Source organism: Scyliorhinus canicula, chromosome 7, assembly GCF_902713615.1.
Source record: "Scyliorhinus canicula chromosome 7, sScyCan1.1, whole genome shotgun sequence".
Taxonomy (NCBI): Eukaryota; Metazoa; Chordata; class Chondrichthyes; order Carcharhiniformes; family Scyliorhinidae; genus Scyliorhinus; species Scyliorhinus canicula.
In genome coordinates, this window is record NC_052152.1 from 135,310,983 (window position 1) to 135,335,646 (window position 24,664).

Below are 24,664 nucleotides of genomic sequence, written 5' to 3' on the forward strand. Positions count from 1 at the left end.
ATTGGCCCACCCATCTTCGCTGCTTCATCAATGACCTTCCTTCCATCATAAGGTCAGAAGTGGGAATGTTCACTGATGATTGCACAATGTTCAGCACCATGCACAATGTTCAGCACCATTGTGTACTCTCAGCCCTCCCAACAGAGGTTCCTTTAAAATGTTTTCTTTCATCGTGACCAGATAATGAAGCAGTCCATGTCCAAATGCAACAAAAGCAAAAATGCAGTCTTGGGAAAGTAGCATTCTCATCACACAAGTGCCAGGCAATGACCATCGGCAATAAAAGATAATCTTAACTACTGCTCCTTGATGTTCAAATACATTACTATCACTTAATCCCCTACTACCAACATTTGTTTTTCAGATTTAGAGTACCCAATTAATTTTTTCCAATTAAGAGGCAATTTAGCATGGCCAATTTACCTACCCCCCACATTGGTTGTGGGGGTGAAACCCATGCAACCACGGGGAGAATGTACAAACACCACACGGACTGTGACCCAGGACCGGGATCGAACCTGGGACTTCGGTGCCATGAGGCAGCAATGCTAACCACTGCACCACCGTGCTGCCCCCCCCCCCCCCCCCCCCCCCCCCCCCCACCATTGGCTAGAAACTGGTGGACTAGCCATATAAATACTGTGGCTACCTGGGCAGGTTAAAGGCTAGGAATCCTACGGCGAGGAATTCACCTCCTGACCTCCCCAAAGCCTGTCCACCATCTATAAGGCACAAGTAATGGCATTTAAATGGCCATTGGATAAATATATGGATGATAACGGAATAGTGTAGATGGGCTTTAGAGTGGTTTCACAGGTCGGCGCAACATCGAGGGCCCAAGGGCCTGTACTGCGCTGTAATGTTCTATGTTCTATGTCAAGTCAAGAGTATGATTGAATACTTTAAACTTGCCTGGATGAGTGCAGCTCCAACAAGACAAGAAGCTTGACACCATCAACAAACAGCACTGCAGGAACTCACCAAGGCTCCTTATACAGCACCTTCCAGACCCACAACCACTACCATGTAGACCAGGGGTGGGCAAACTTTTCCGTGCAAGGGCCACGTTCAGAAATTCACAATTTTAAAGGGCCGCATAGTATATTAATTAATAGTCCCGGTTGTAACCAATTAGTGTGCGGCATATACCTCAGCGCTTCCCCCGGCGACATCCTGCCTTTAGCCCTCTTTTTCTCTACTTTTCAAAAATGGCGCTTCACCCGGTTATGATTCTGGGCGCCTCATATAGAACATAGAACATAAAACAGTACAGCACAGAACAGGCCCTTCGGCCCTCGATGTTGTGCCGAGCAATGATCACCCTACTCAAGTCAACGTATCCACCCTATACCAGTAACCCAACAGCCCCCCCCCCCATTAACCTTATTTTAAAAAAAATTTAAAAAAAAAAAAAAAAAAATTTTTTTTTTTTTTTTTTTAATGACTTGATCTTGGTGGGCCGCATAAAGACCTTTGGCGGGCCGCATGCAGCCCGCGGGCCATAGTTTGCCCACTCCTGCTGTAGACATTCAAGGGCAGAAGATACCTGGGAACACCATCACCTGGAAGTTCCCCTCCAAGTCACTTGCCATCCTGACTTGGAAATGTATTGTCATTCCTTCACTGTCACTAGGTCAAAATCCTGGAACCCCTTTCCTAACAGCACTGTGGGTGTACCTACACTACATGGACAGTAGTGGTTGAAGAAGTCAGCTCACCACCACCTTCTCAAGGGCAATTAGGGATGGGCAATGAATGTTGACCTAGCCAGCAAAGCCAATGTCCCTACAATGAATAAAATAGTCAATTTAACCCTAATGGCGGGAAGGTTTTTAGAAATGATAATTGGGGACAAAATTAATAGTCACTTGGACAAATATGGATTAATTAAGGAAAGTCAGAACAGATTTTATTGGGTGTGTATTCACTTTTCTTTTTTTTGGGGGGGGGGGGTAGAATTGAGAATGTCCAATTCACCTAACAAACACGTCATTTTTGGGGGGGACTTGTGGGAGGAAACCCACACAGACACGGGGAGAATGTGCAGACTCAGCACAGACTGTGACCCAAGCTGGGAATCGAACCTGGGTCCCTGGCACTGTGAAGTAACATTGCTAACTACTGTGCTACCGTGCCGCCCTGTGTATTGACTTTTCTATACAAATTACCTATGTGTGTGTGTGTGTGCAGAGCACAAAATTAAGCTCGTAATCCAGCTCAGAACTTAGGCAGTTCTGCCAAACGTTACACACTCCTGACGCAAAGGAGGAGGTGGGATTTCTGAGGCAAAGTTCCGGCCACTAAAATGTTGTGGGATTTCCTACCAACCACATCTATAACTCTGCGATATGGAGTCGGGGAAGTGGTGTGTTGACAGCTAGAAATGCAGTCAATTCTTAATACTGTGACTACATCTGCAGAGTCCAGATAGTGGTTCAGTATATCCTGAATGTTTCGAATTGACGGTGACGTTTGACAGTGGGATAGAAGGGGGGCTTCGGGGTGTACAACACTTCAAACACTGCCTCCGTTTTGAAATTATTTGAAGACCCAATGTGACAGAAAACCGGAAGAACGCGCAGGTACCACTAACACTGCACCTTAGCAGGTGTGTCTGCCTCCACTGGCTACTGGGCTGCCACTGCAGAAGTGGTGAGCCACTTCGAGTCAGATACCAGCCTGTCATGTAAAGCGTGTGGTCAGTGTAAAGTTCTCGTTGCTATGATTTTACTTCCCCTGTTGATGGACTGAAAATGGCGGAAATCATTGGAGCTGTTACAACAGGTGATCTTACCTTCCAGGTACGATTTCTATTACTTTTTTCTGATATAAATTTGAAGTACCCAATTCTTTTTTTCCAATTAAGGGGCAATTTAGCGTGGCTAATTCACCTACCCTGCACATCTTTGGATTGTGGTTGGGTACTCTAAAAAATTTTTTTAAATGCAGAACAATTTATCTTTCATTTTACTGATGTTTTTTGGTAGCTTGTCTACGTTTGTGTCTGTAAAAACAGTCGCTACACTTGAAAGGAATGCATTGCATTAGAAAAGTTTATAGACTTGTTGAAATGCTATATAAATGCAAGTCTTTTCGTGCTGCAGCTTGTGGAGATTTCTGCCTCTTTTTATAACACTTCCTTTGCCGGTGCAAAACTACATTCGAAACGGATTGAGTTGCCCCTCTTAACAAATCTAACTTTAAATGTTATCAATAAAGAGACTGAAACGATTTTATAGTCTTTGCAATCATTAATATCTTCTTAGAGAAGAAATGTATTGTTTCTTTTCTCTCGATGTTTCCTTTAGTTATGCTTGCGTTGTGTGGTCTGAATTCTTTCCAATTTGCCATGTTTCTACATTGGTGTGGGTTGACTCGGTGAGGACAAGGTTGCCCTCTGCTCTGAGCTAATCCTCAAATGGTACACCATGGTTCTGTGGGCACTCAGCATCAGACCCTCTCGTTGCCACTTATGCCAAAATACAGGGCAAACTTTCACTTTTATTGCTGGGTGGAAAAGGGGTGTGAGCATTCTAGTTGCAGTTTGACATCAGCCCCCTTTGTACTCCCTGTGAGTGTGAATGGATGGGTTGTGAATTAATGCAGTCCCTGAGGGGCATTAATGGGCTGATTGCATTTTATGCCTGCCCGATTTGTGTTCCCAGTCAACAACTAATCCACTTCCGTATGAACAATGGGCACTCTGGAGTGTTCTCGGTGCCCATTGAACTGTCTCCAGCAAAGAGCGAACATTTTCAATCAAGGACATCCTTGAGTGGTGACCTGATTGTAATACACAAAATTCTTAAGGGGCTTGACAGGGTTTGTTCCAGTTAATTGTTACTATAACCTTCGTGGGGCCATTGACATTATCTTGCTTCTCCTCTAGCTTTCGTCAAGCCTTCCTCCGTCCACATCTCAATGTTACCTACCCGTCTGATTTTCTTCTTTCTCTTCTATCTTTTACCCTCAATTTTGCCTTTCACTGATGCCAGGACAAGGTTGTTGAATCTTTATTTGCAATGTCCATATTTGGCTATCATTCTATCTCTAATTGTACTTAGCAACCCTTTTAATTCTTGAATTTTAAAAAACCCAATTCGTAGGATGTGAGCGTCGCTGGCCAGGCCACCATTGATTGCCCATCCCTAATTGCCCATGAGAAGGTGGTGGTGAACTGTCATCTTGAACCACTGCAGTCCATGTGGTGTAAGTACACCCACAGTGCTGTTAGGGAGGGAGTTCCAGAATTTTGACTCCGTGACAATGAAGGAACTTCTCTTGATCTAATTCGCTCAGTTATGCCTCTATCCATTCAGCTGATCCCTCCACTATACAAAGAACAAAGAAAAATACAGCTCAGGAGCAGGTTCTATGGTCCTCAAAGCCTGTACCAGTCATGATACCAACCTTTGCCAAAACCCTCAGCACTTCCTTGTGCCATATCCCTCTATATCCATCCTATCCATGTGTTTGTCAAGATGCCTTTTGAACGCCGTTAATGTATCTGCTTCCACAACCTCCCCTGGCAATGCATTCCAGGCACTCACCACCCTCTGTGTAAAAAAACCTGCCTTGCACATCTTCTCTAAACTTTGCCCCACAGACCTGAAACCAATGCCCCTGGGTGACTGACCCCGCCACCCTGGGAAAGAGTGCCTGCCCATCCACTCTATCCATGCCCCTCATAATCTTGTAGACCTCTATGAAGTCACCCCTCAACCTCCGTGTTTCTAATGAAAACTGTCAGAGTCTATTCAGTCTCTCCATATAGCTAACACCTTCTGTCGTGTTAAGTACACTGGTCTAACACTGGTGCAACTGGCTGCAGCTTAGATCAGAAGGATACTCCAGACCTTGAAGTTAGTTCAATCAGGTTTATTGAACTAATAGCACAGTTCTCTGTGAGTTCGACTCTCTGCTAATTTAAGAGTGGTTACTCTGTATGACTGAACCAGACTAGCTGTTAGCCACGTGGTGGAGGTGTTAGATTGTAGCAACATGCTTGACTGACTCTCTAGATGTTCATCAGTGGAAAGAGGCGGAGTGTGAGTGCCTCGTGTTTTTTATAGTCAGATCCCACCCCTGAGTGTCCTGCCGGCTTATTGGTCATGTCCTGTTCTCTGTGTCCATTAGCTGCTTGTCTGTGTATCATTATGTGTGTGTCTGCATATCATGACACCTTTCAGGCAACATCCTGGTAAACCTCCTCTGTACCCTCTCCAAAGCCTCCACATCCTTGTAGTGTGGCGACCAGAATTGTGCCCAATATTCCAAGTGCGGCCTTACCAAGGTTTGATACAACTGTAGCATGACTTGCCGATGCCCCGTCCAATGAAGACATACCTACATTTCAAAAACTGTTATCATTCTTTCATTCTCTTTTTTCAAAGCCCAACTCTCTTATTCACGAAGTGAAACACTTCACACTGTTGACTGTACTTTTGACTAACCTTGATTCCATTCTTAGATGTAACTTTGCCATTTATCATTGAGTCACAGAATTTGAATTTGTCCACTGCCTCTACCTCTGTGCTTCCAATATTGACTTTTCATCGCCATTTTGCCGTAATGTTGGTCTTTACCTCATTGATGTTCAGTCCAAAAGACTGTGCCTTTTGACTAGGCCTACCATAGTCTCTATCGCTTTTTTTGTTCTGGCTATATGTGTGGTGACTGCAGTTCCACATGCGGCAACCTCCGATAATGCAGCCACAGCTCTCTGCTTACCCTTCCTGCACTGCACCATCCTCATGATCGTCTCTCCCACATTAAAAAACATGGGTGACAGGAGAACTTCTGTCTGACTCCCTTCTCAAACTGTAATTGGTTTGTGTGCCCATCCCAAATTCTGATAACTCCTGAGCATTTCTGTAAAGCTCTTGTATTAACACGCAAGATGTTTGGCTACACCAAAGTCCATAGGTCTCTTCCATAAAGTATTATGCTGGAAAATGTCAACAGCTTTGATGTAGCCTATGAATATGAGCCTAAGATGGACTTGCTGCTTATTTTCACATTTCTCCATGCGATTTCTGAGCACAACATAGCGTTAGTTGTACCCTTTCTAGGAATGAAGCCAAACTGCTCCTCTGCCGCTTCTCTGTTCATACAGAGAACGAAGATCACATCAAGTAGTACTTTAGGTGCAGGACTGATGAGACTTATGGTATGACGGTTTGGACAGCCCTGTGTTCCATTTATCTTAGACATTGTGATCATCTCAGGTATAGTCCACTCAGAAGGCCATTCATCCGTTGCCCATCTCGCATCAATAATTTCTCATTATGTCTACTACTTTTTCACCTCTCTCTGTTAGTTCCTTCTGCTGGACTCTGATCTTTTCCTTCTGCCTTTCCACTCTTGATATTCTTTATAGCTTTCCTTATCTTACCTTTCAGTATCTCCGATTCTAGTTGTCCATGTGGAGTTTGCAAATTCTTCACATATCTGTGTGGGTCTCACCCCCACAACCCAAAGATGTGCAAGGTAGGTGGATTGGCTACGCTAAATTGTCCCTTAATTGGTAAAAAATAATTCAGTACTTCATGTTTTAAAAAAATCTCTTATTCTAGTTATGCTTCCAATCTTCATTGTTCATCTTTTCTGGTTCTTCTTCAAATAGTTCCTGCAGTAATTTTACCATCTCAGGCAACTCTTGCCCCTTTCATACAACAAGTCTCTTATTTTCATCCTTGATGCACATTCCTAGGTTTACTTACCTCTTTCTAACTATAACCTTGGCTAATTAATATATTTTCTTGGTGTTATATTCTTGAATTCTTCCTCTGCTTTATCAGCTTTTTTATTTAGAAAGTTATATTTGGCTTTTATACAGTCTTTCTTCATAGCATACAATTTGAGGTATTCTCTGGTTTGTATACCGTAATACACCATGCCTCTTATCTATTAACTCCAACCATTTGACTGTCATACTTGGCTCTTTTGCATTTTTTGTTTCGGACCAAGTTCATCTAATGTAGTCACTAGCATGGTTGTCCAGCACCTTGCTTTCAAATTCCATTGGTGTGGTATTTTTAAAGGCGAGGCTTGCAAACCATGAAGGTACAAACAAGAAAGAGCTTTATTGGAAAGGTATTTTCTCACAGGCTGCTAGAATAGACTGATTGTTAGCCTGTCCAAACTGCCAATGATGTGAACCAGGAACCAACATGAATACACAACAGATGGGTTTCTCATAATGAATTCTAATATATCTCTTGGCTCCTTTCCTGTTCTTTAGCTTATGACACCAACTTCTTTGATCTTTGTCCAAATCGATTGTTGGTCAGAATCATTATTGGCATTAGAAAAAGCTTTGGAATTGATTTCTTTCTCTGACTATGGTGTGTCCAGTTTGGTTCTTGTGGCATTTACCAGGGGGAATCCATGTATAGTGCATATAGGATGGAAGCTTGTATCCAGGCCCAAGCAACTTGTTTTCTTCCAACTAATCAAGAAGTGTTAACCTCCATTCATTGGTTGTACCAATAAATACTTGCTACAACTTTGCATTCAGGTCTCTCATAACTACCAGATGCTCTTTCTTTGGACATGCATCAATAGTCTCTTTGGCCTTTTGAGACACAGCCAAAACTGTGTCATCATCTGGCTCAATTGTTGGGAGAGAAACCTATAAAAAGTTAATAGATTTAGGGTTAGCATCTACTTAAATCGGTGACAGGTGTTACGGTACCCAGACCAGACCTCAATTTATATCAGGAAAACAGACGAGACCCAAACAATTTTTCAATTTGTAAACTGTGAGGAAAGGATATTTCCCTCCTGGAGTGATTCCACTAACACCGAGGGGACCTTTTATGTTAAAACAAACTTTATTAACACAGGATTAACCCCATTAACAGACAAGGAAAAAACAGTTTTTCAATTAACAGTTAAACAGTTCTTACAAAAAAATAAAGGTCTTTGAGCTTACTTTCCCGTCTGCTTCTAAAATTTCAATTAAGCAAAACCCAAACACACAGGTCAAATGCCACTTGTTAATACAGTTGACAATCGGTGGTTTACAGATTTACGTACAAAGTCCTTGGGAGAGAAGCTTTCAGAAGTCAGTTTGAGGAACATGTCTCCTTTCCTCAAAACCCAGAGCAGAACTCTAACAATGAAACTGAAAAGAACAGACACAGGACACGGCACAGTGGCTAGCACTGCTGCATCACAGCTTCAGGGTCCCGGGTTCAAGCCCCGCCTCGGGTGACTGTCTGTGTGGAGTTTGTACATTCTCCCCGTGTCTGTGTGGGTTTTCTCTGGGTGCTCTGGTTTCCTCCCACAGTCCAAAGATGTACAGGTTCGGTGGATTGCCCATGCTAAATTGCCCCTGAGTGTCCAAAGGTTAGGTGGGGTTACAGGGATAGAGTGGGGGAGTGGACCTCGGTAGGGTGCTCGTTCAGAGGGTCAGTGTAGACTTGATGGGTCGAATGGCCTCTTTCTGCACTGTAATGATTCATTGATTCTATCTAAACCAAACTCAAAAATAGACCCAGCCCCTCTCATGAGTGACATCACAGCCTGCCTAGCTGTTAACCCCTTAATCACAGTTTTAGCAGACATAATCTGGATACCTTAACTTAAGTTTTAATAACATGACTGCAACAGACACGTAATACAATCTATATAAAAATTTCCTACATTCATCACACAGGATAGGTGCTGAGAAAACGTTTACCCCAGCGAGTGAATATATAACATGAGGGTCACAGTCTTAGAATAAGGGGTTGGCCAGTTAGGACTGAAGTGAGGAGAAATTGATTCTTTGGAATTCTCTACTCCAGAAAGTTGTGAGTGCTCAGTTGGTGAGTGTATTCAAGACAGAGATCGATAGATTATTGAGTACTAAAGGATAAGGGAAGAATGTGGGAAAGTGGTACTGAGGCAGTAGATGAGCTAATTTGATTGAATGTTGGAGCAAGCTCAAAAGGTTCACAGTGGCCTACTCCAGCTCTTCTTGTGTTAGCACCATGTAGTTTTAAACAGAGAAACAGGAATAGATATGCCTAGGCTGATGCTTGCCCCAGTCACATTTGCCTGCCTTTTCCCCGTACCTTTTATCAATGGGTGGGTGGAAGATTTGTATTTATGCAGGAACTTCATGATCTGAGGGCACCCCAAGGCTCTTTACAGCCAATGAAGCACAGTTGAAGTGAAGTCAGGGTCATAATTTTGTGTCAGCTATGGCTTAGTCATGAGGTTGTGGGTTCAAGTTCCACTGCTGGACTTGAACAGAAAAAGAAGGCTGCATTCCAGTACAGCACTGAGCTGTCAATGATCACCCGGTCAATATTGATCTCTCTGTCAACATCACAAAAAGAGATTATTAGGTGGGGTTACGGGGATAGGGTGAGGGCTTGACCCTAGGGAGGATGCTCTTTTAGAGGGTCGTTGAAGACTCGATGGGCCGAATGACCCCCTTCTGCACTGTAGGGATTCTATGATCTACATAGTTACTTCAAGCTGAAAAATAAATCATTAAAAGGAATCTCTTCTAATCTTGTTTATGTTTTGTTCTTAAAATATGTTCCAAATGGCAGGGAAGGGAATGAGATAGTCACTTGAATAGGATTCTCAAATCCCAAATGTTGTGGTAAATTATAATAGTTTCTTGATGTCGTAAATTAAGAGTTGCTGCACCAGATAGAATTTCAGGCCTATTATTTGGTGGGGGCCCTGTGCAAAGGTTTGGTTTGGTTCACCGACACGTCATCAGACAATGATAATAAATGAACGAATGAGACCAATTTTCCATCTGCTGCAGTGACTGTAACAGTTTGTATATTTAGGGGCTTGTAGATTCTGCTCAGACAACTGAGGATTTAAACTACCGCGAGCCTTTGTGTTTTCCTGTAGCTGGGCTGTTGAAAGACGAGAAGCAGTGGGTGGAATTTTACATGGTCAGGACCCACGTCTGACCCCAATGGGTCCAAGTCTTGTGCAGTCTTCCTGGAGGTGACCCATTCAGCCCCTGACTGGCTTGTGACCCAAAGTTGCAGGGTCCTAATGTCCCCAAATATACAACACAGATGTTTTAAAAGTCTTTGTCTGGCATCATCCGGTTATCTACCAAATAGAGATCTGGGGCGGGTTTCTCCCCTACCCGGAGGGCGGGAGGGGTCCCGGCGGGATGGAGTGACGTGAACCACTCTGGTGTCGGGCTGCCCCAAAGGTGCGGAATCCTCCACACCTTTAGGGGCCAAGCCCTCACCTTTAGGGGCTAGGCCCGCGCCGGAGTGGTTTGCGCCCCACCGGCTGGCGTGGAAGGCCTTTGGCGCCACGCCAGCAGGGGCCGAAGGGACTCTACCAGCCGGCGGAACAACGCACATGCGCGGGAGCGTCAGCAGCTGCTGATGTCATCTCCGCGCATACGTGGAGGGGGGGGCCACCTCTGCGTCAGCCATCACGGAGGCTGACATGGCCGACGCGGAGGGGAAAGAGTGCCTCCACGGCACAGGCCCGCCCGTGGATCGGTGGGCCCCAATTGCGGGCCAGGCCATCGTGGGGGCACCCCCCCCCCCCCCCCCCCCCCCCCTCCAGGACTGCGGAGCCTGTCCGTGCCGCCTGGTCCCGCCGGTAAGGAAGGTGGTTTAATTCACGCCGGCGTGGCTGCATTACAGCAGCGGGACTTCGGCCCGTTGCGGGCTGGAGAATCGCTGGGGGGGGGGCCCACGACCGGCGCGGCGCGATTCCCGTCCCCGCCGAATCTCCAGTGCCGGAGAATTCGGCGGCTGGCAGGAGCAGGATTCACGCCGCTCCCCGGCGATTCTCCGACCAGACGGGCGGGTCGGAGAATCCCGCCCATGGTATTTTAAAGCAAATATTACTAGCGGAGAACATTATACCCAAAAGTAGCTTACAATTACCCCTTAAGCAATACTACCCAATATAGTGAATATATGCCCTTATTGCTATCTTTATTCCCATTGAAACAAGAAAAAAGATCATCTCAGCTCTCAATCCACCAGAAATACCAATGGCACAGAAGAATACTTCCTTAACAGAATTATTCTTTGAGAAAGAGATCTCTTGACGCTGTTTTACAGAACAAATCTCACTCTGGTCCGAACTCTGACAGAAACTCTGGCTGAATATCTTCAAAAAAAGTTGTTTCAACTGGTTTGTTTCAGTGCCCTTGTCCTCAGGCAAGTCTGCACTGCTTTAATACGGTTAATCTCTTTTACCTGTCAGAAGATAGAGCAGGATATAAATCGGTTAGGGACTTGGGGGAAGAGATGGCAGATGGAGTTTAATTCAGACAAATGTGAGGTAATGCATTCTGGAAGTACCAATACAGGCGGGAAGTATAAAGTAAATTGCAGAACCCTTAAGAGTATTGGCAGGCAGAGGATCTGGGTGTGCTGGTCTTCAGATCACTGAAAGTGGCAATACAGGTAGAGAAGGTAGTCAAGAAGGCATACGGCCCCGCTGTCATTGGCGGGGAGGGTGCAGACTGTTAAGATGATGATTCTCCCGCGTTTCGTGTTTGTTTTTCAGTGTCTCCACATCTTTATCCCGTGATCCTTCTTTAAGAGGCTGAATAAAATTACTCTGGGATTTGTATGGGCAGGGAAGTCCCCGCGGGTGAAGAGGGTGATGCTTGAAAGGAACAGAGGAGAAGGGAGGCTGGCGTTGGCGAACCTCAGCAACTATAACTGGGCGGCCAACATAGCGATGATAAGGAAATGGATGGTGGGTGCGGGATCGGTTTGGGAGCGGATGGAGGCTGCTTCGTACAGGGGCACTAGCTTAGCAGCCCTTGTCATGGCACCTCTGCCGCTTCCGCCAGCACGGTACTCCACCAGCCCGAAGGTGGTGGTGGCTCTTCGGATCTGGGGCCAGTGGAGGAGGCATATAGGGGAAGTGAGAGCATCGGTGTGGACCCCAATCTGCGGCAACCACCGATTTGCCCCGGGGAACATGAATGGGGGTATCGACTGTGGAGGAGGGCGGGGATTGTGAGGATGGGGGATCTGTTCCTGGAAGGGAGCTTTCCGAGCATGAGGGCGCTGGAGGAGAAGTTTGGGCTGGCGAGAGGGAACGACTTTAGATACGTGCAGGTGAGGGATTTTGTACGCAGACTGGTGCCGTCCTTCCCACGTCTCCCGCCGAAGGGGAGGCAGGACAGGGTAGTTTCTGGGAGTGAGGTGGGAGAGGGTAGAGTTTCAGACGTCTACAAGGAGCTAATGAGAGCTGAGCATACGCAGACCGAGGGCCTGAAGCTTAAGTGGGAGGAGGAGCTCGGGGGGGAGCTGGAGGACGGTATTTGGGCAGAAGCCCTGAGCAGAGTAAACACGACCGCAGCATGCGCCAGGCTCAGCCTGATCCAGTTTAAGGTTGTGCACTGGGCCCACATGACGGTGGCCAGGATGAGCAGATTCTTCGGGGCTGGAGGACAAGTGTGCTAGATGCGCCGGAGGGCATGCTAACCATGTACACATGTTCTGGACGTGCCCTAAACTCGGGGAGTATTGGCAGGAATTTGCAGATGTCATATCCCGGGTATTGAAAACTGGGGTGGTAATGAACCCAGGGGTGGCAATCTTTCGGGTTTCGGAGGACCCGGGAGTGCAGGAAGAGAGAGAGGCCAACGCTCTGGCCTTTGCATCCCTGGTAGCCCGGTGACGAATATTGTTAGCATGGAGGGACTCAAAGCCCCCGAGGGCTAAGGTATGGCTATTGGACAGGGCGAGCTTTCTTGGCCAAGAGAAAGTCAAGTTCGCCTTGAGAGGTTCATTACTAGGGTTCACCCGAAGGTGGCAGCCATTTATTGACTTCTTCGCAGAGGAGTAAGCGTCAGCGGGGGGGGGGGGGCAGCTATGGTAGAGTAGAGTAGAGGGATATTGAGGCAGGTCCTTGCGTGAACAGAGCCATGGTTTGCACTATGTTTATTTTGTAATTTGTGTCTTGACTTTTTTTTGTACTGTACAATGTCACTTTTTCTATATGCCTAAAATGCCTCAATAAAATAGTTTGTTTAAAAAAAGAAGGCATACGGCATGCTTGCCTTCATCGGATGGGGCATTGAGTGTAACAATTGGCAAGTCATACTAAAGCTGTATAGAACCTTAGTTACACACTTGGAATATAGGGCGGGATTCTCCCGCAATTGGCGGGATGGCCCGACGCCGGATCCAAGAACGGGGCAAACCACTCTGGCGTCCGGCCAACCGGAAGTTGCGTAAACCTCCGCACTCCGAAGGGCCGGCACGAGTTGGCGCATGCACGGAACCGCCGGCGTAGTTCCGCGCATGTGCAGACAGGCCGGCGTGTTCCTCTGCATGCGCAGGGGTTTCATCTCCGCGCCGGCCATGGCTGACCCCTACAGAGGCCGGCACGGAAGGAAGGAGTGCCCCCACGGCAGATCAGTGGGCCCAGATCGCGGGCCAGGCCACCGTAGGGGCCCTCCAGGGGGCCGGATCACCCCGCACCTCCCCGAGGACTCCACTAGAGGGCCTAGCAGCCAGGTCCCACCGTGTGGGACCATGTCCATTTCATCCGGTGGGACTGGCCAGGTACTGACGGCCGCTCAACCCATCGGGGCCCGGAGAATTGCTGGGGGGGCCGCTGCCAACCCCCCCCCCCCCCCCCCAACCAGCATGACGTAAACCCCACCCCTGCCCGGAAAACGGCACCAGAGAATACAGCAGCCAGCATCGGAGCGGCGGGGCGGGACTCACGCCGCCCCCTTGAGGATTCTCTGACCCAGCGGGGAGGTCGGAGAATCCCGCCCTTAGTGTTCAATTCTGGTTGCCACACTACCAGAAGCATGTAGAGGCTTTGGCAAGGGTACAGAAGAGGTTTACCAGGATGTTGCCTGGTTTGAAGGGCATTAGCTATGAGGAGAGTTTGGATAAACCCATTTTTTTTTACTGAAACGACGGAGGCGACCTGACAAAAGTCGACAAACTTATGAGGGGCATGGACAGAGTGGATAGTCAGAAGCTTTTTCCCAGGGTGGAAGAGTCAATTTCTAAAGGACATAGTTTTAAAGTGCGGGTAGCAAAGTTTAGAGGAGATGCAAGAGGGAAGGTTTTCCACAGAGGGCAGTGGATGCCTGGAAATCGCAGCCGACAGCACAGGAACAGGCGGAGGAGGTGGTGGAAGCAGATACGGTAGTGACGTTTAAGGGGCTTGTTGACAAATACATGAACAGCATGAGAATTGAGGGATACGGGTCCCAGAAGTGTGAAAGGTTTTACATTAGTTGGGCCGCATGTTCGATGCAGGCTTGGAGGGCCGAAGAGCCTGTTCCTGTGCTGTTGGCTTCTTTGTTCTAACAAACCTACAATGAGAACAAAACTGCCTTACTTGGTCTCGGCTTCAGTCAGATCAGAACTCAACTGAAAATGCTTTCTCAAAAAGCCTGATGCCTTAGCTTCACCCAGCAATGACATGAGCTCACCAAGCTGAAAGCAAATTAACCCCCCCGGGGAATCCCCTCAATCAAAACAAAATTACATTAGCTCAAGCTTTTATGATGGTTAATTGCATCTTAGGCTCCTAAAAGCTTTGTTGTATTTCAAACCAAGATTATTTTAAATACATGACTGCAGCAATCAAACACACTCTCACCCAGGCTTTTAACCGTTCAGCCTGAGGACCCAGGTTTGATCCTGGCCCGGGTCACTGCCCATGTGGAGTCAGCACGTTTTCTCTGTGTCTGCGTGGGTTTCATCCCCACAATCCAAATATCTGCAGGGTAGATCGATTGGCTCTTAATTGGGGAAAAAAGAATGAGGTACTTTGAATTTAAAAAAAACAAGTGATAACTTCCTTCAAGGTGAAGCATGAACAAGAAAAGGAAATAGTCTTGCATATGTTTTTGTGCCTTTCAAGATCTCAGGACATTCTGAAGTGTTCATGCAAAGTCACAACCCTAGCAGAAGGCCAGATGTACTGCTAATAGATTGATCCCACTGCTTAATAAATTCTGCTTTCGAGAATTATTCAGTCATGCATAGCCAAAAGTTGTTTTCCAGGTTGAATTTGGTGACTGCAAAATTCTAACTCCGTACTTTTTAGAGGCGAATCTGATAAGATCTCATGTCTTCGTAGTTTGGTTATTTCTGTCATAGCGATAAATTGTTCTGTTTCACTCTAAACTGTTTACAACATGACTCATGTGCTATTTGTAATCCATCTCCATCAGTAAATGTGTGGAACTGCACATCTAGCCTTGCAATCTCTAAGTGCTGAATGTCATCTGCCTGGGAAAAAGGGGCATTTGGAATTATAGGAATAAATATAACTATGCGCGAAGCATTCAATGTCAGCAAACTTTGGTAACATTAATAACTTTCTCACCTTTGAGTCAGAAAGTGGCTTTGAGGGCATTGGGCTGGGGGAAGAGGAAGTTCACACCCATATAATCCAGTTTGGAACTCCAGAGCAGTGGTGACGGACTGCTGAATTGTCAGAGGCACTCTCATATGGGTGAAATATTTAACAAGTGCTAGTTGCCTGTTCGTAATGGGCTGTGAAATAGTACATGCAAAGTATGGAGTTAGTACATCATCTTCCTCTCAAATACGGTTAGGTTACCACAAAAGGTTTGAATGGTTAAAATCTACTTACATTAAAGAATGCCATTTGAATTTAATTCCAATTAATTGCCTTTGATATAATTTTGTTTCTTCCCTCTGTAACTTCAGGGGTTTCCCTTTAACAGAATATCATCTTAGTCCTGTGGAAGTTTTCTTAATTTCACAATGTCATAAGCCTGCTTCAATCAGCATACCTTTAAGGGGCAGGTCTCGATCTTTTTGTACCAATAAGATCTCTTTCAGAACAGGGACCAGGTATGTTTAAATCTTCCTAGACATCTTTGAAGGGCAGGAGCTGTGAGGCTTCTTTATTTTTTATTCATTTTACAGGATATGTTGCTGGCATTACTAGTCCAGTGACAATATCATAATGCCATTACCTCCCCTAATGGGCTAAACAAAACAGGATGCAACTCGTGTCTGATATGCACCATATGAAACAGATTCTAATTTTGCCGGCCCCAATTTTGACTTGATTTTTAATTCTTGGATTCAAATCTATTCATGGAAACGTAGAAAAGCCTGCTCCACCATTCGTTATGATCATGGCTGATCATCCAACTCAATAACCTGTTCCCACTTTCCCCCCATATTCGTGATCCCTTTAGCCCTAAAAACTTTATCAAACTCCTCCTTGTAAATATACAATGTTTTGGCCTCAGCTGCTTTCTGTGGCAATGAATTCCACAGGCTCACCACTCTCTCGGTAAAGAAATGTCCCCTAATCTAAGCCCAAAATGGTTTAACCCATATCCTTCGACTGTGACCCCCCGGTTCTGGACTCCCACCACCACTGGGAATATCATTTCTGCATGTACCCCGTCAAGTCCTGTTAGAATGTTATAGGTTTCTGTGAGATCCCCCTCATTCTTCTAAATTCGAGTGAATATAATCCTAACCTATGGGCAGCATGGTGACACAGTAGTTAGCACTGCTGCCTCACAACGCGAGGTACCCGGGTTCAATTCTGGCCTCGGGTGACTGTGTGGAGTTTGCACTTTCTCCCCGTGTCTGTGTAGGTTTGCTCCGGTTTTCTCCCACAGTCCAAAGATGTGCAGGTTATGTGGATTGGCCATGCTAAATTGCCCCATGGTGCCCAAATGGTTAGGCGAGGTTACTGGATGATAGGGTGGGGCTTGGGCCTAGGTAGGGTGCTCTTTCCAAGACTTGGTACAGAGTCGATGGACTGAATGGTCTCCTTCTGCACTGTAGGGATTCTATGATTCTATGACTCATTCTATGAACCAAGTCAATCTAGCCTCATACACAATTCCAGGAATTAGTCTGGTAAAATTTCGCTATAGAAAGAACATACTTCCTCAGATAAGGAAACCAAAACTCTGCATAATATTTCAGGTGTGGTCTCACCAAGGCTCTGTATAATTGTAGCAAGGTAACCCTGCTCTTGTTGGCAAACTTTAAAAAGAAGATATTTTGCTCCACATATTAAAGCACAAAGCCTTAAGGCATAGCTTTTTAACATTCCTTGCCCTGTTCCCATTATTTTTCACTGGGGCCCTCTTTGATTCAGACTCTTGATTTCTCTGCCGATCAATTTTCTTATTCCCCTTTCTGTCTTTCGTTCTTGTCCATATTTCTCCCCTCCTCTGATTTCTAGTATAGGTTCCCATTCCCCTGCCATTTTAGTTTAAACCCTCCCCAACCACACTAGTAAACACTCACCCTAGGACATTAGTCCCAGTCTTGCCCAGGTGTAACCCATCCAGTTTATACTGGTCCCACTCCCCGCCGAATCAGTCCCAATGCCTCAGGGGTCTGAAACCCTCCCCCTCGCACCATATATTCAGCCACGTGTTCATCTGATTTGGTTGGGCTATATCCCCCTCTTAAAATTCTAATGTGACCTCACTTTCGGAAGAGGTACTAATTGTACTCTGAGTTAAGTTTTCCTAATATCTCAGTTCCAGGATCCTGTTTAAAATAGAATACCATAGCCAGCCCACCTTTCGTATTTTCTGTTCCAATGTGAACAACGTTACATTTATCTACAGCCTTTCCAAACCAATCCTAAACCTTTCCGAATACCATGGGCGGGATTGTCCGTTTTGCCGATGCCCGGTAGTTTCCCGACGGCGTGGGGCTGCCCCACAATGGGAAACCCCATTGACCGGCTGGCATAACGGAAAATCCAACCGACGGGTCGGGGCCGAAATGTGGTGCTTTGGGGCGGAGAATCCAGACCCATATCTTATTTGGCCATGGCCTCTTTATTCATGGACCAGGACCTTTAATTATCGAGCAACTTAAATTGATTTCAATAACCATTATAGGAATACCTGTCTCTATTGTAATATATGAATAACGGGCCATGGAATGTGAGAGTGAGTTATGGTGTAATGCAATTCAGATAACATTTCCACAGTGACTACATTTGAAATGCTGGTGTATTGGCTTTGGAATCTTTCGAGAATGTGGAAAGTGTGGAAACCTTACATTCGACAACACCATATTTATCTGGGAGAGATTACAAATCTGCCGATCTCCCACAACTATTTTCTCCTTTGTACTCCTCAAGCTATTGATTCATGGGCAGCACGGTAGCATGGTGGTTAGCATAAATGCTTCACAGCTCCAGGGTCCCAGGTTCAGTTCCCGGCTGGGTCACTGTCTGTGCGGAGTCTGCACGTCCTCCCCGTGTGTGCGTGGGTTTCCTCCGGGTGCTCTGGTTTCCTCCCACAGTCCAAAGATGTGCGGGTTAGGTGGATTGGCCATGCTAAATTGCCCTTAGTGTCCTAAAAAATAAGGTTAATAATGGGGGGGTAAACACTCACCCTAGGACATTAGTCCCAGTCTTGCCCAGGTGTAACCCATCCAGTTTATACTGGTCCCACTCCCCTAATTTTGCCGGCCCCAATTTTGACTTGAATTTTAATTCTTGGATTCAAATCTATTCATGGAAACGTAGAAAAGCCTAAAGGGGGGGTTTACTGGTATAGGGTGGATATGCTGGCTTGAGTAGGGTGATCATTGCTCGGCACAACATCGAGGGCCGAAGGGCCTGTTCTGTGCTGTACTGTTCTATGTCTATGTTCTATGTTGGGACATATATCTGGGACATAAAGAAAAACTGGCGTGAAAGGGCCATGAATTCCTAGGACCTGCAGGGGGCTAGCAGGGACCTGGCGTGGATCTAGCAGCTTTTGCTGCAGATACGGACCCCAACACTTCTGGGTCGGAGACCGCGCGTGTGCATGGCTGCGGCCTCCAGTGGCTGCGCCGTGCTCCATGGCGGACTTGGACTGCGCAGCTGGACCTGAACAATAAACCCTACGATCAGCCACGCGCCTGATCCTATCCGCCCGCACAAACAGTTCCTGGCTGCATACAAGGCTCCCCACCCTCCGATCGGTCCGTCCCTGACCAGTCCGCAGCCGCCACGTGAATATCCCGATTGGCTGGATGACATTAGATCCACACCGTTGTGACTTCGGCCGGTTGGGGGCTGAGAATGGCGGAGCGGGCCTTTGGCAATGGCCCCAGGTAGATCCTAGCACTCCCTGAGTATGCTGCTTTTCAGGGCCCGCAGAATCGGTGAACCGGCGCTGGTCCCGATTCCGTGCAGGAAAATGGATTCTCCGTCCCCATGCCGGCCGCGATTTCGGCGTCGGGGTGCGGAGAATCCAGCCCCTGGTACCTTGCACAAGTGTCCATTGTTTGCTGTAGGGTCTCGACTGGATGCCTCTAAATCCTGATGGGATTCATCTATTGTTTCAAAATGCAAATGACATAGAAGTTAAACTGTACATTTATGTGTTGAGCTGTAGATGTCTCAAATCCTTGTGTCTACTTCCACTTCCCCATGCCATTATGAGTTTGGGTCTGCCACAACGCTCTATTTAGGGTGGCACCAGGATGTGCACCAGGATTGCTCTTTTTAAAATTAATTTATGGGATGTGGGTATCGTTGGCTAGACCAGCACTGAATCCCCACCCCTAATTGCCCTTGAGGTGATGGTGGTGAGTCGTCTTTTTGAGCCACTGCAGTTCCTGAGGTCCACCCACAGTGGAAGGAAGAGTTGTAGGATTTTGACCCAGGAACAGTGAAGTAACGACAATATATTTCCAAGTCAGGATAGTAAATGAAGGGCAGCACGGTGGCACAGTGGGTTAGCCCTGCTGCCGCACAGTGCCGAGGTCCCAGGTTCGATCCCGGCTCTGTGGGGTTTGTGGGGTTTGCACATTCTCCCCGTGTTTGCGTGGGTTTCAACCCCACAACCCAAAGATGTTCAGGTTAGGTGGATTGGCCACGCTAATTTGTCCCTTAATTGGAAAAAATGGATTGGGTACTCTAAATTTTTTAAAAAGGATAGTAAATGACTTGGATGAGCACTTCCCAGATGTTCCCAGATATCTATTGCTTTAGTCCTTCCAGATGGTAGTGGCCATGTGTTTGGAAGGTGCTGTTTCAGGAGCCTTGGTGAGTTCCTGCAGTGCATCTTGTAGATGGTACACACGGCTGCCACTGTTGTCAGTGGTGGAGGGAGTAAATGTTTTGGAAGGGGTGTCAGTCAAGTGGGCTGCTTTGGCTAGATGGTGTCAAGCTTCTTGAGTGTTGCTGGAAATGCACTCATCCAGGCAAATGGAGAGTATTCCATTACACTCCTTACGTGTGCCTTGTAGATGATGGCCAGGCTTTGGGGGTCAGGAGGTGAGTTGTCCGTCGCAGGACACCTCGCCTTTGACCTGCTCTAGTAGCCCCAGTATTTATAGCTAGCGCAGTTCAGTTTCTGGTTAATAGTAACCCCCAGGATGTTGATAGTGGATGTTTCAGCGATTGCAATGCCATTGAATGTAAAGGACTGATATGTACTAGCCTGGTAATGAGGTCTGGACATTTTACAGTAGAACTTCCTTGTGATTTCAGTGCCTTATGTGTGCGCAGTTCTTTAATATGCAACTTTGAATTGGTTTGCAAACTACTTTATTGCACATGAGACAAAATATACAGAACATTGATTATGGAGACATTCATTTGGGAAATCTTTTTAAAAATAAATTTAGAGTACCCCAATAATATCCAGTCTCTCCTTGTAGCTCAGATGCTCCATCCCAGGCCACATCCTGGTGAATCTCCTTTGCACCCTCTCCAGTGCAATCACCTTCTCCCTATAGTGAGGTGACCAAAACTGCACACAGTACTCCAGCTGTGGCATAGCCAATGTTCTGTACAGCTTCAACATAACCTCTTTGCTCTTATATTCTATGCCATAACTGATAAAGGCAAGTGTCCCGTATGTCTTCTTAACTACCCTATTCACCTGCTCTGCCACCTAAAGGGATCTGTGAAAAAGTACCCCATGATCCATCTGTTCCACTGAGCTTCCTAGTGTCCTGCCATTTACTACATACTCCCTTGTGATCATCACATCATCACATGCAAGTTCCTCTTCAAGTCGCACACTATGCTAACTTGGAAAAATCACCGTTCCTTCACTTGTTATAAGTAAGTGCAGTAAGCCAGTGCAGTGGTGAAACAGAACCTTCCACTGAATTTTGTCAGGGGGTAGTCTTCAATGATGTGAGACATTGATTGAGATGCATCCCAGATGCAGTCTGGTCTGCCTGCAAGATCCCACTTGTGCTGGTTTGCTGCACTGAGGCCTTAGCCGGTGCGGAAATTGTTGGCAGTGCCCAATGTTGGTATGGTAAGTTGAAGCTGGATGGGCTGTGGAATCTGTGATGAGGAAGTGGTTTTTAATGGTAGCGTGTTGGTTCCATTTCTTCTGCTGTTACGTGGTGGTCATGCTCTGGCGTGATGGGAAGTGAGCAACCGATGAATTGGTAAGATACTTGTGTAGATCATAGAATTTACAGTGCAGAAGGAGGCCATTCGGCCCATCGAGTCTGCACCGGCTCTTGGAAAGAGCATCCTACTCAAGGTCAACATCTCCACCCTATCCCCATAACCCTTTAATCCCACCCAACACTAAGGGCCATTTTGGACAGTACGGTCAATTTATCATGGCTAATCCACCTAACCTGCACATCTTTGGACTGTGGGAGGAAACCGGAGCACCCGGAGGAAACCCACACACGCACGGGGAGGATGTGCAGACTCCGCACAGACAGTGACCCAAGCCGGAATCGAACCTGGGACCCTGGAGCTGTGAAGCGATTGTGCTATCCACAATGCTACCGTGCTGCCCTTGTAGCGGCAGACTTGGCTTGATGTAAATCTTCTCCAGCAGCTTTCTTGTTGCAATCTCCCTATTTATGTGAGAGGGTGGTATGTTGCTCAGGATTGGGAGCCAGGGGAGTCGAGTTGATCAGAATGGACCCGAGAAGATATGCATTGTTCTGTTGAGCTGAGTATCTATAAGACTGGTGTGGGATGGGTTGTATCATACTGGTGCACAATACTCTGCAGTAGAGTAGACAAGAGCTAAGATCCTTAAGGTTTGAGCATCCCCACCCCACAAAGAGCCAGCAAGTTTGCTGAGAAGGTGTTTCACGTTTTGATCTTTGCTGCTGTCTTGCTCAGATTTTTTTTGTATGTCAGTGTTTGGTCAAGGACAACACCAAGGTAAACGGGATGTTGTTTGTGATTCAGTCTCTTGCCATTCAAGGAGATGTTGGGATCCCTCTTGGCGCTGGCATTGTGGACTGGATGGAATATACGTGAGACTGATTTATTGCTGTTGGGCTGTAGGCGCCATGCCTTACAGTAGTTGGCCAGCTTTGCAACATTGCTGTCCAGTGTTCCCTCTAGTTTAGAAGACGTCCAAGACTGAGAGGCACAGCAGATACCATTAAAGGCTCCCTCAGTGCACTAGTTGCCTGAGGTATTGGTTAGCCATGATCTAAATGACTGGCTCAAGGGTTGAGTGGCCATCCAATGTTCTCATCTTCACATCATGTCTCCTGAAGGCTACTTTGCAAACTATAAAAGGCTATTGTTTCAAAACCCCTCAAGAACAATGGCGCAACCAGCAGTTAAATCACCCCTCTATCCAATGTCATTAGATTGGTAACCCCACAAAGGACAGTCAGTTGACGAGCTTCTTAATGTAGCCTGCCATCTAGCTCACATTCCTGGAGAAAATATTCACAGGATCCAAAACCATGACCAATGTAACTTGTATAAAATCAATTAGCTCTACTGCCCTGTTTCAGATTAGCAAATTAGAAAGGGTAGTGTTGGTTATATTTTATCGGTAATTTGAACTTGCGGTGGTTCTGGTTTCCTTGCTGTTTTGTAGGAATTATTTGAAATCTCATCTACCAGTCTTGCAACAGGAAGCCACTGGGCTGTGAGTGTGTGTTTCTTCCTCAATGTCCATTAACATCACAGATTCATGTGTGTAAACATGCCTGTGAAGCAACCTAAGGTTAAAGAAGGCGTGGGCAGTTACTACACAGGGGTTGTATTCTGTGACTACCAGGGTGGTGGAAGGCAGACTAGATAGATCCTGCTCTTTATTTTACCAAATCTTCTGACACTGTAGGGGAGAAAATTTGGAAAGATAAAACAAAATTGAATAACTTTGTGTATTTGTCTGTTCATGTCAACAAGGGAATTGAGGTGGTCACGTGGTGTGAGCTTGGGAGCTCCGGCTCTGTTCATCTTTTAATCCATTATTTCATAGAATCATAGAATTTACAGTGCAGAAGGAGGCCATTTGGCCCATCGAATCTGCACCGGCTCTTGGAAAGAGCACCGTACCCAAGCCCCCACCTCCACCCTATCCCTATAACCCAGTAAGCCCACCCAACACTAAGGGCAATTTTGGACACTTAAGGGTCATCCTGGTACACATTTCATATTTGTCTTTTTTTTTAAAATATAATTTTTATTGGAATTTTTTACAGAAAATATAAAACATAACGACAAACAATGAAATGCAACAAAATAACCCATAATAACTGTAACACCCCCAGACCATATGTATCCCATCCCCCCACCCCCCAACCCCAATGAACAACAAAAGAACTTAAAAATAAATTTAAATTAAATAAACAAACATAGTCATTGTCCGCCCCCCCCCCCCCCCCTTTTCCCTCCCCCTTCCCCCCCTCCCCCCCGGGTTGCTGCTGCTACTGTCCCTGTACCCTATCGTTGAGCCAGAAAGTCGAGAAAAGGTTGCCACCGCCTAAAGAACCCTTGTACCGACCCTCTCAGGGCGAATTTGACCTTCTCGAGCTTAATGAAACCCGCCATGTCATTGATCCAGGTCTCCACGCTTGGGGGCCTCGCATCCTTCCATTGTAGCAAGATCCTTCGCCGGGCTACTAGGGACGCAAAGGCCAGCACACCGGCCTCTTTCGCCTCCTGCACTCCCGGCTCCACCCCAACCCCAAAAATCGCGAGTCCCCATCCTGGCTTGACCCTGGATCCCACCACCCTCAACACCGTCCTCGCCACCCCCTTCCAGAACTCCTCCAGTGCCGGGCATGCCCAGAACATATGGGCATGGTTCGCTGGACTCCCCGAGCACCTGACACACCTGTCTTCACCCCCAAAGAACCTACTCATCCTCGTCCCAGTCATGTGGGCCCGGTGCAGCACCTTGAATTGGATGAGGCTAAGCCGCGCACATGAGGAGGAAGAATTAACCCTCTCCAGAGCATCAGCCCATGTCCCGTCTTCGATCTGTTCCCCCAGTTCCCCCTCCCACTTAGCTTTCAGCTCCTCTACTGATGCCTCCTCCGCCTCCTGCATAACCTTGTAGATATCAGATATCTTCCCCTCTCCGACCCAGACCCCCGAAAGCACCCTGTCGCTCACCCCCCTCGCAGGAAGCGAAGGGAATCCCTCCACCTGCCGCCTAGCAAATGCCTTTACCTGCAGATACCTGAACATGTTCCCCGGGGGGAGCCCAAATTTCTCCTCCAACTCCCCCAGGCTCGCAAACCTCCCATCAACAAACAGGTCCCTCAGCTGTCTGATGCCCGCTCTGTGCCAACTCTGAAATCCCCCATCAATGTTCCCCGGGACGAACCTATGGTTCCCCCTTAACGGAGCCTCCATCGAGCCCCCCACTTCTCCCCTATGTCGCCTCCACTGCCCCCAAATCTTGAGGGTAGCCGCCACCACCGGACTCGTGGTATACCTCGTAGGAGGGAGCGGCCACGGCGCCGTTACCAGGGCC

At 46.9% G+C, this 24,664-nt stretch overlaps 1 protein-coding gene across 1 annotated transcript in view; it reads left to right on the forward strand.

Moving 5' to 3' along the window:
• Window positions 1-2,384: 2,384 nt before the first annotated feature.
• LOC119969404 (enhancer of filamentation 1-like) overlaps window positions 2,385-24,664 on the forward strand; it is a 166,215-nt gene continuing 143,935 nt past the window's right edge. Inside the window, exon 1 of the mRNA XM_038803019.1 lies at window positions 2,385-2,801. Within this exon, the coding sequence (XP_038658947.1) occupies window positions 2,754-2,801 (48 nt within the window). The 5' untranslated portion in view covers window positions 2,385-2,753. The remainder of the gene's footprint in view (window positions 2,802-24,664) is intronic.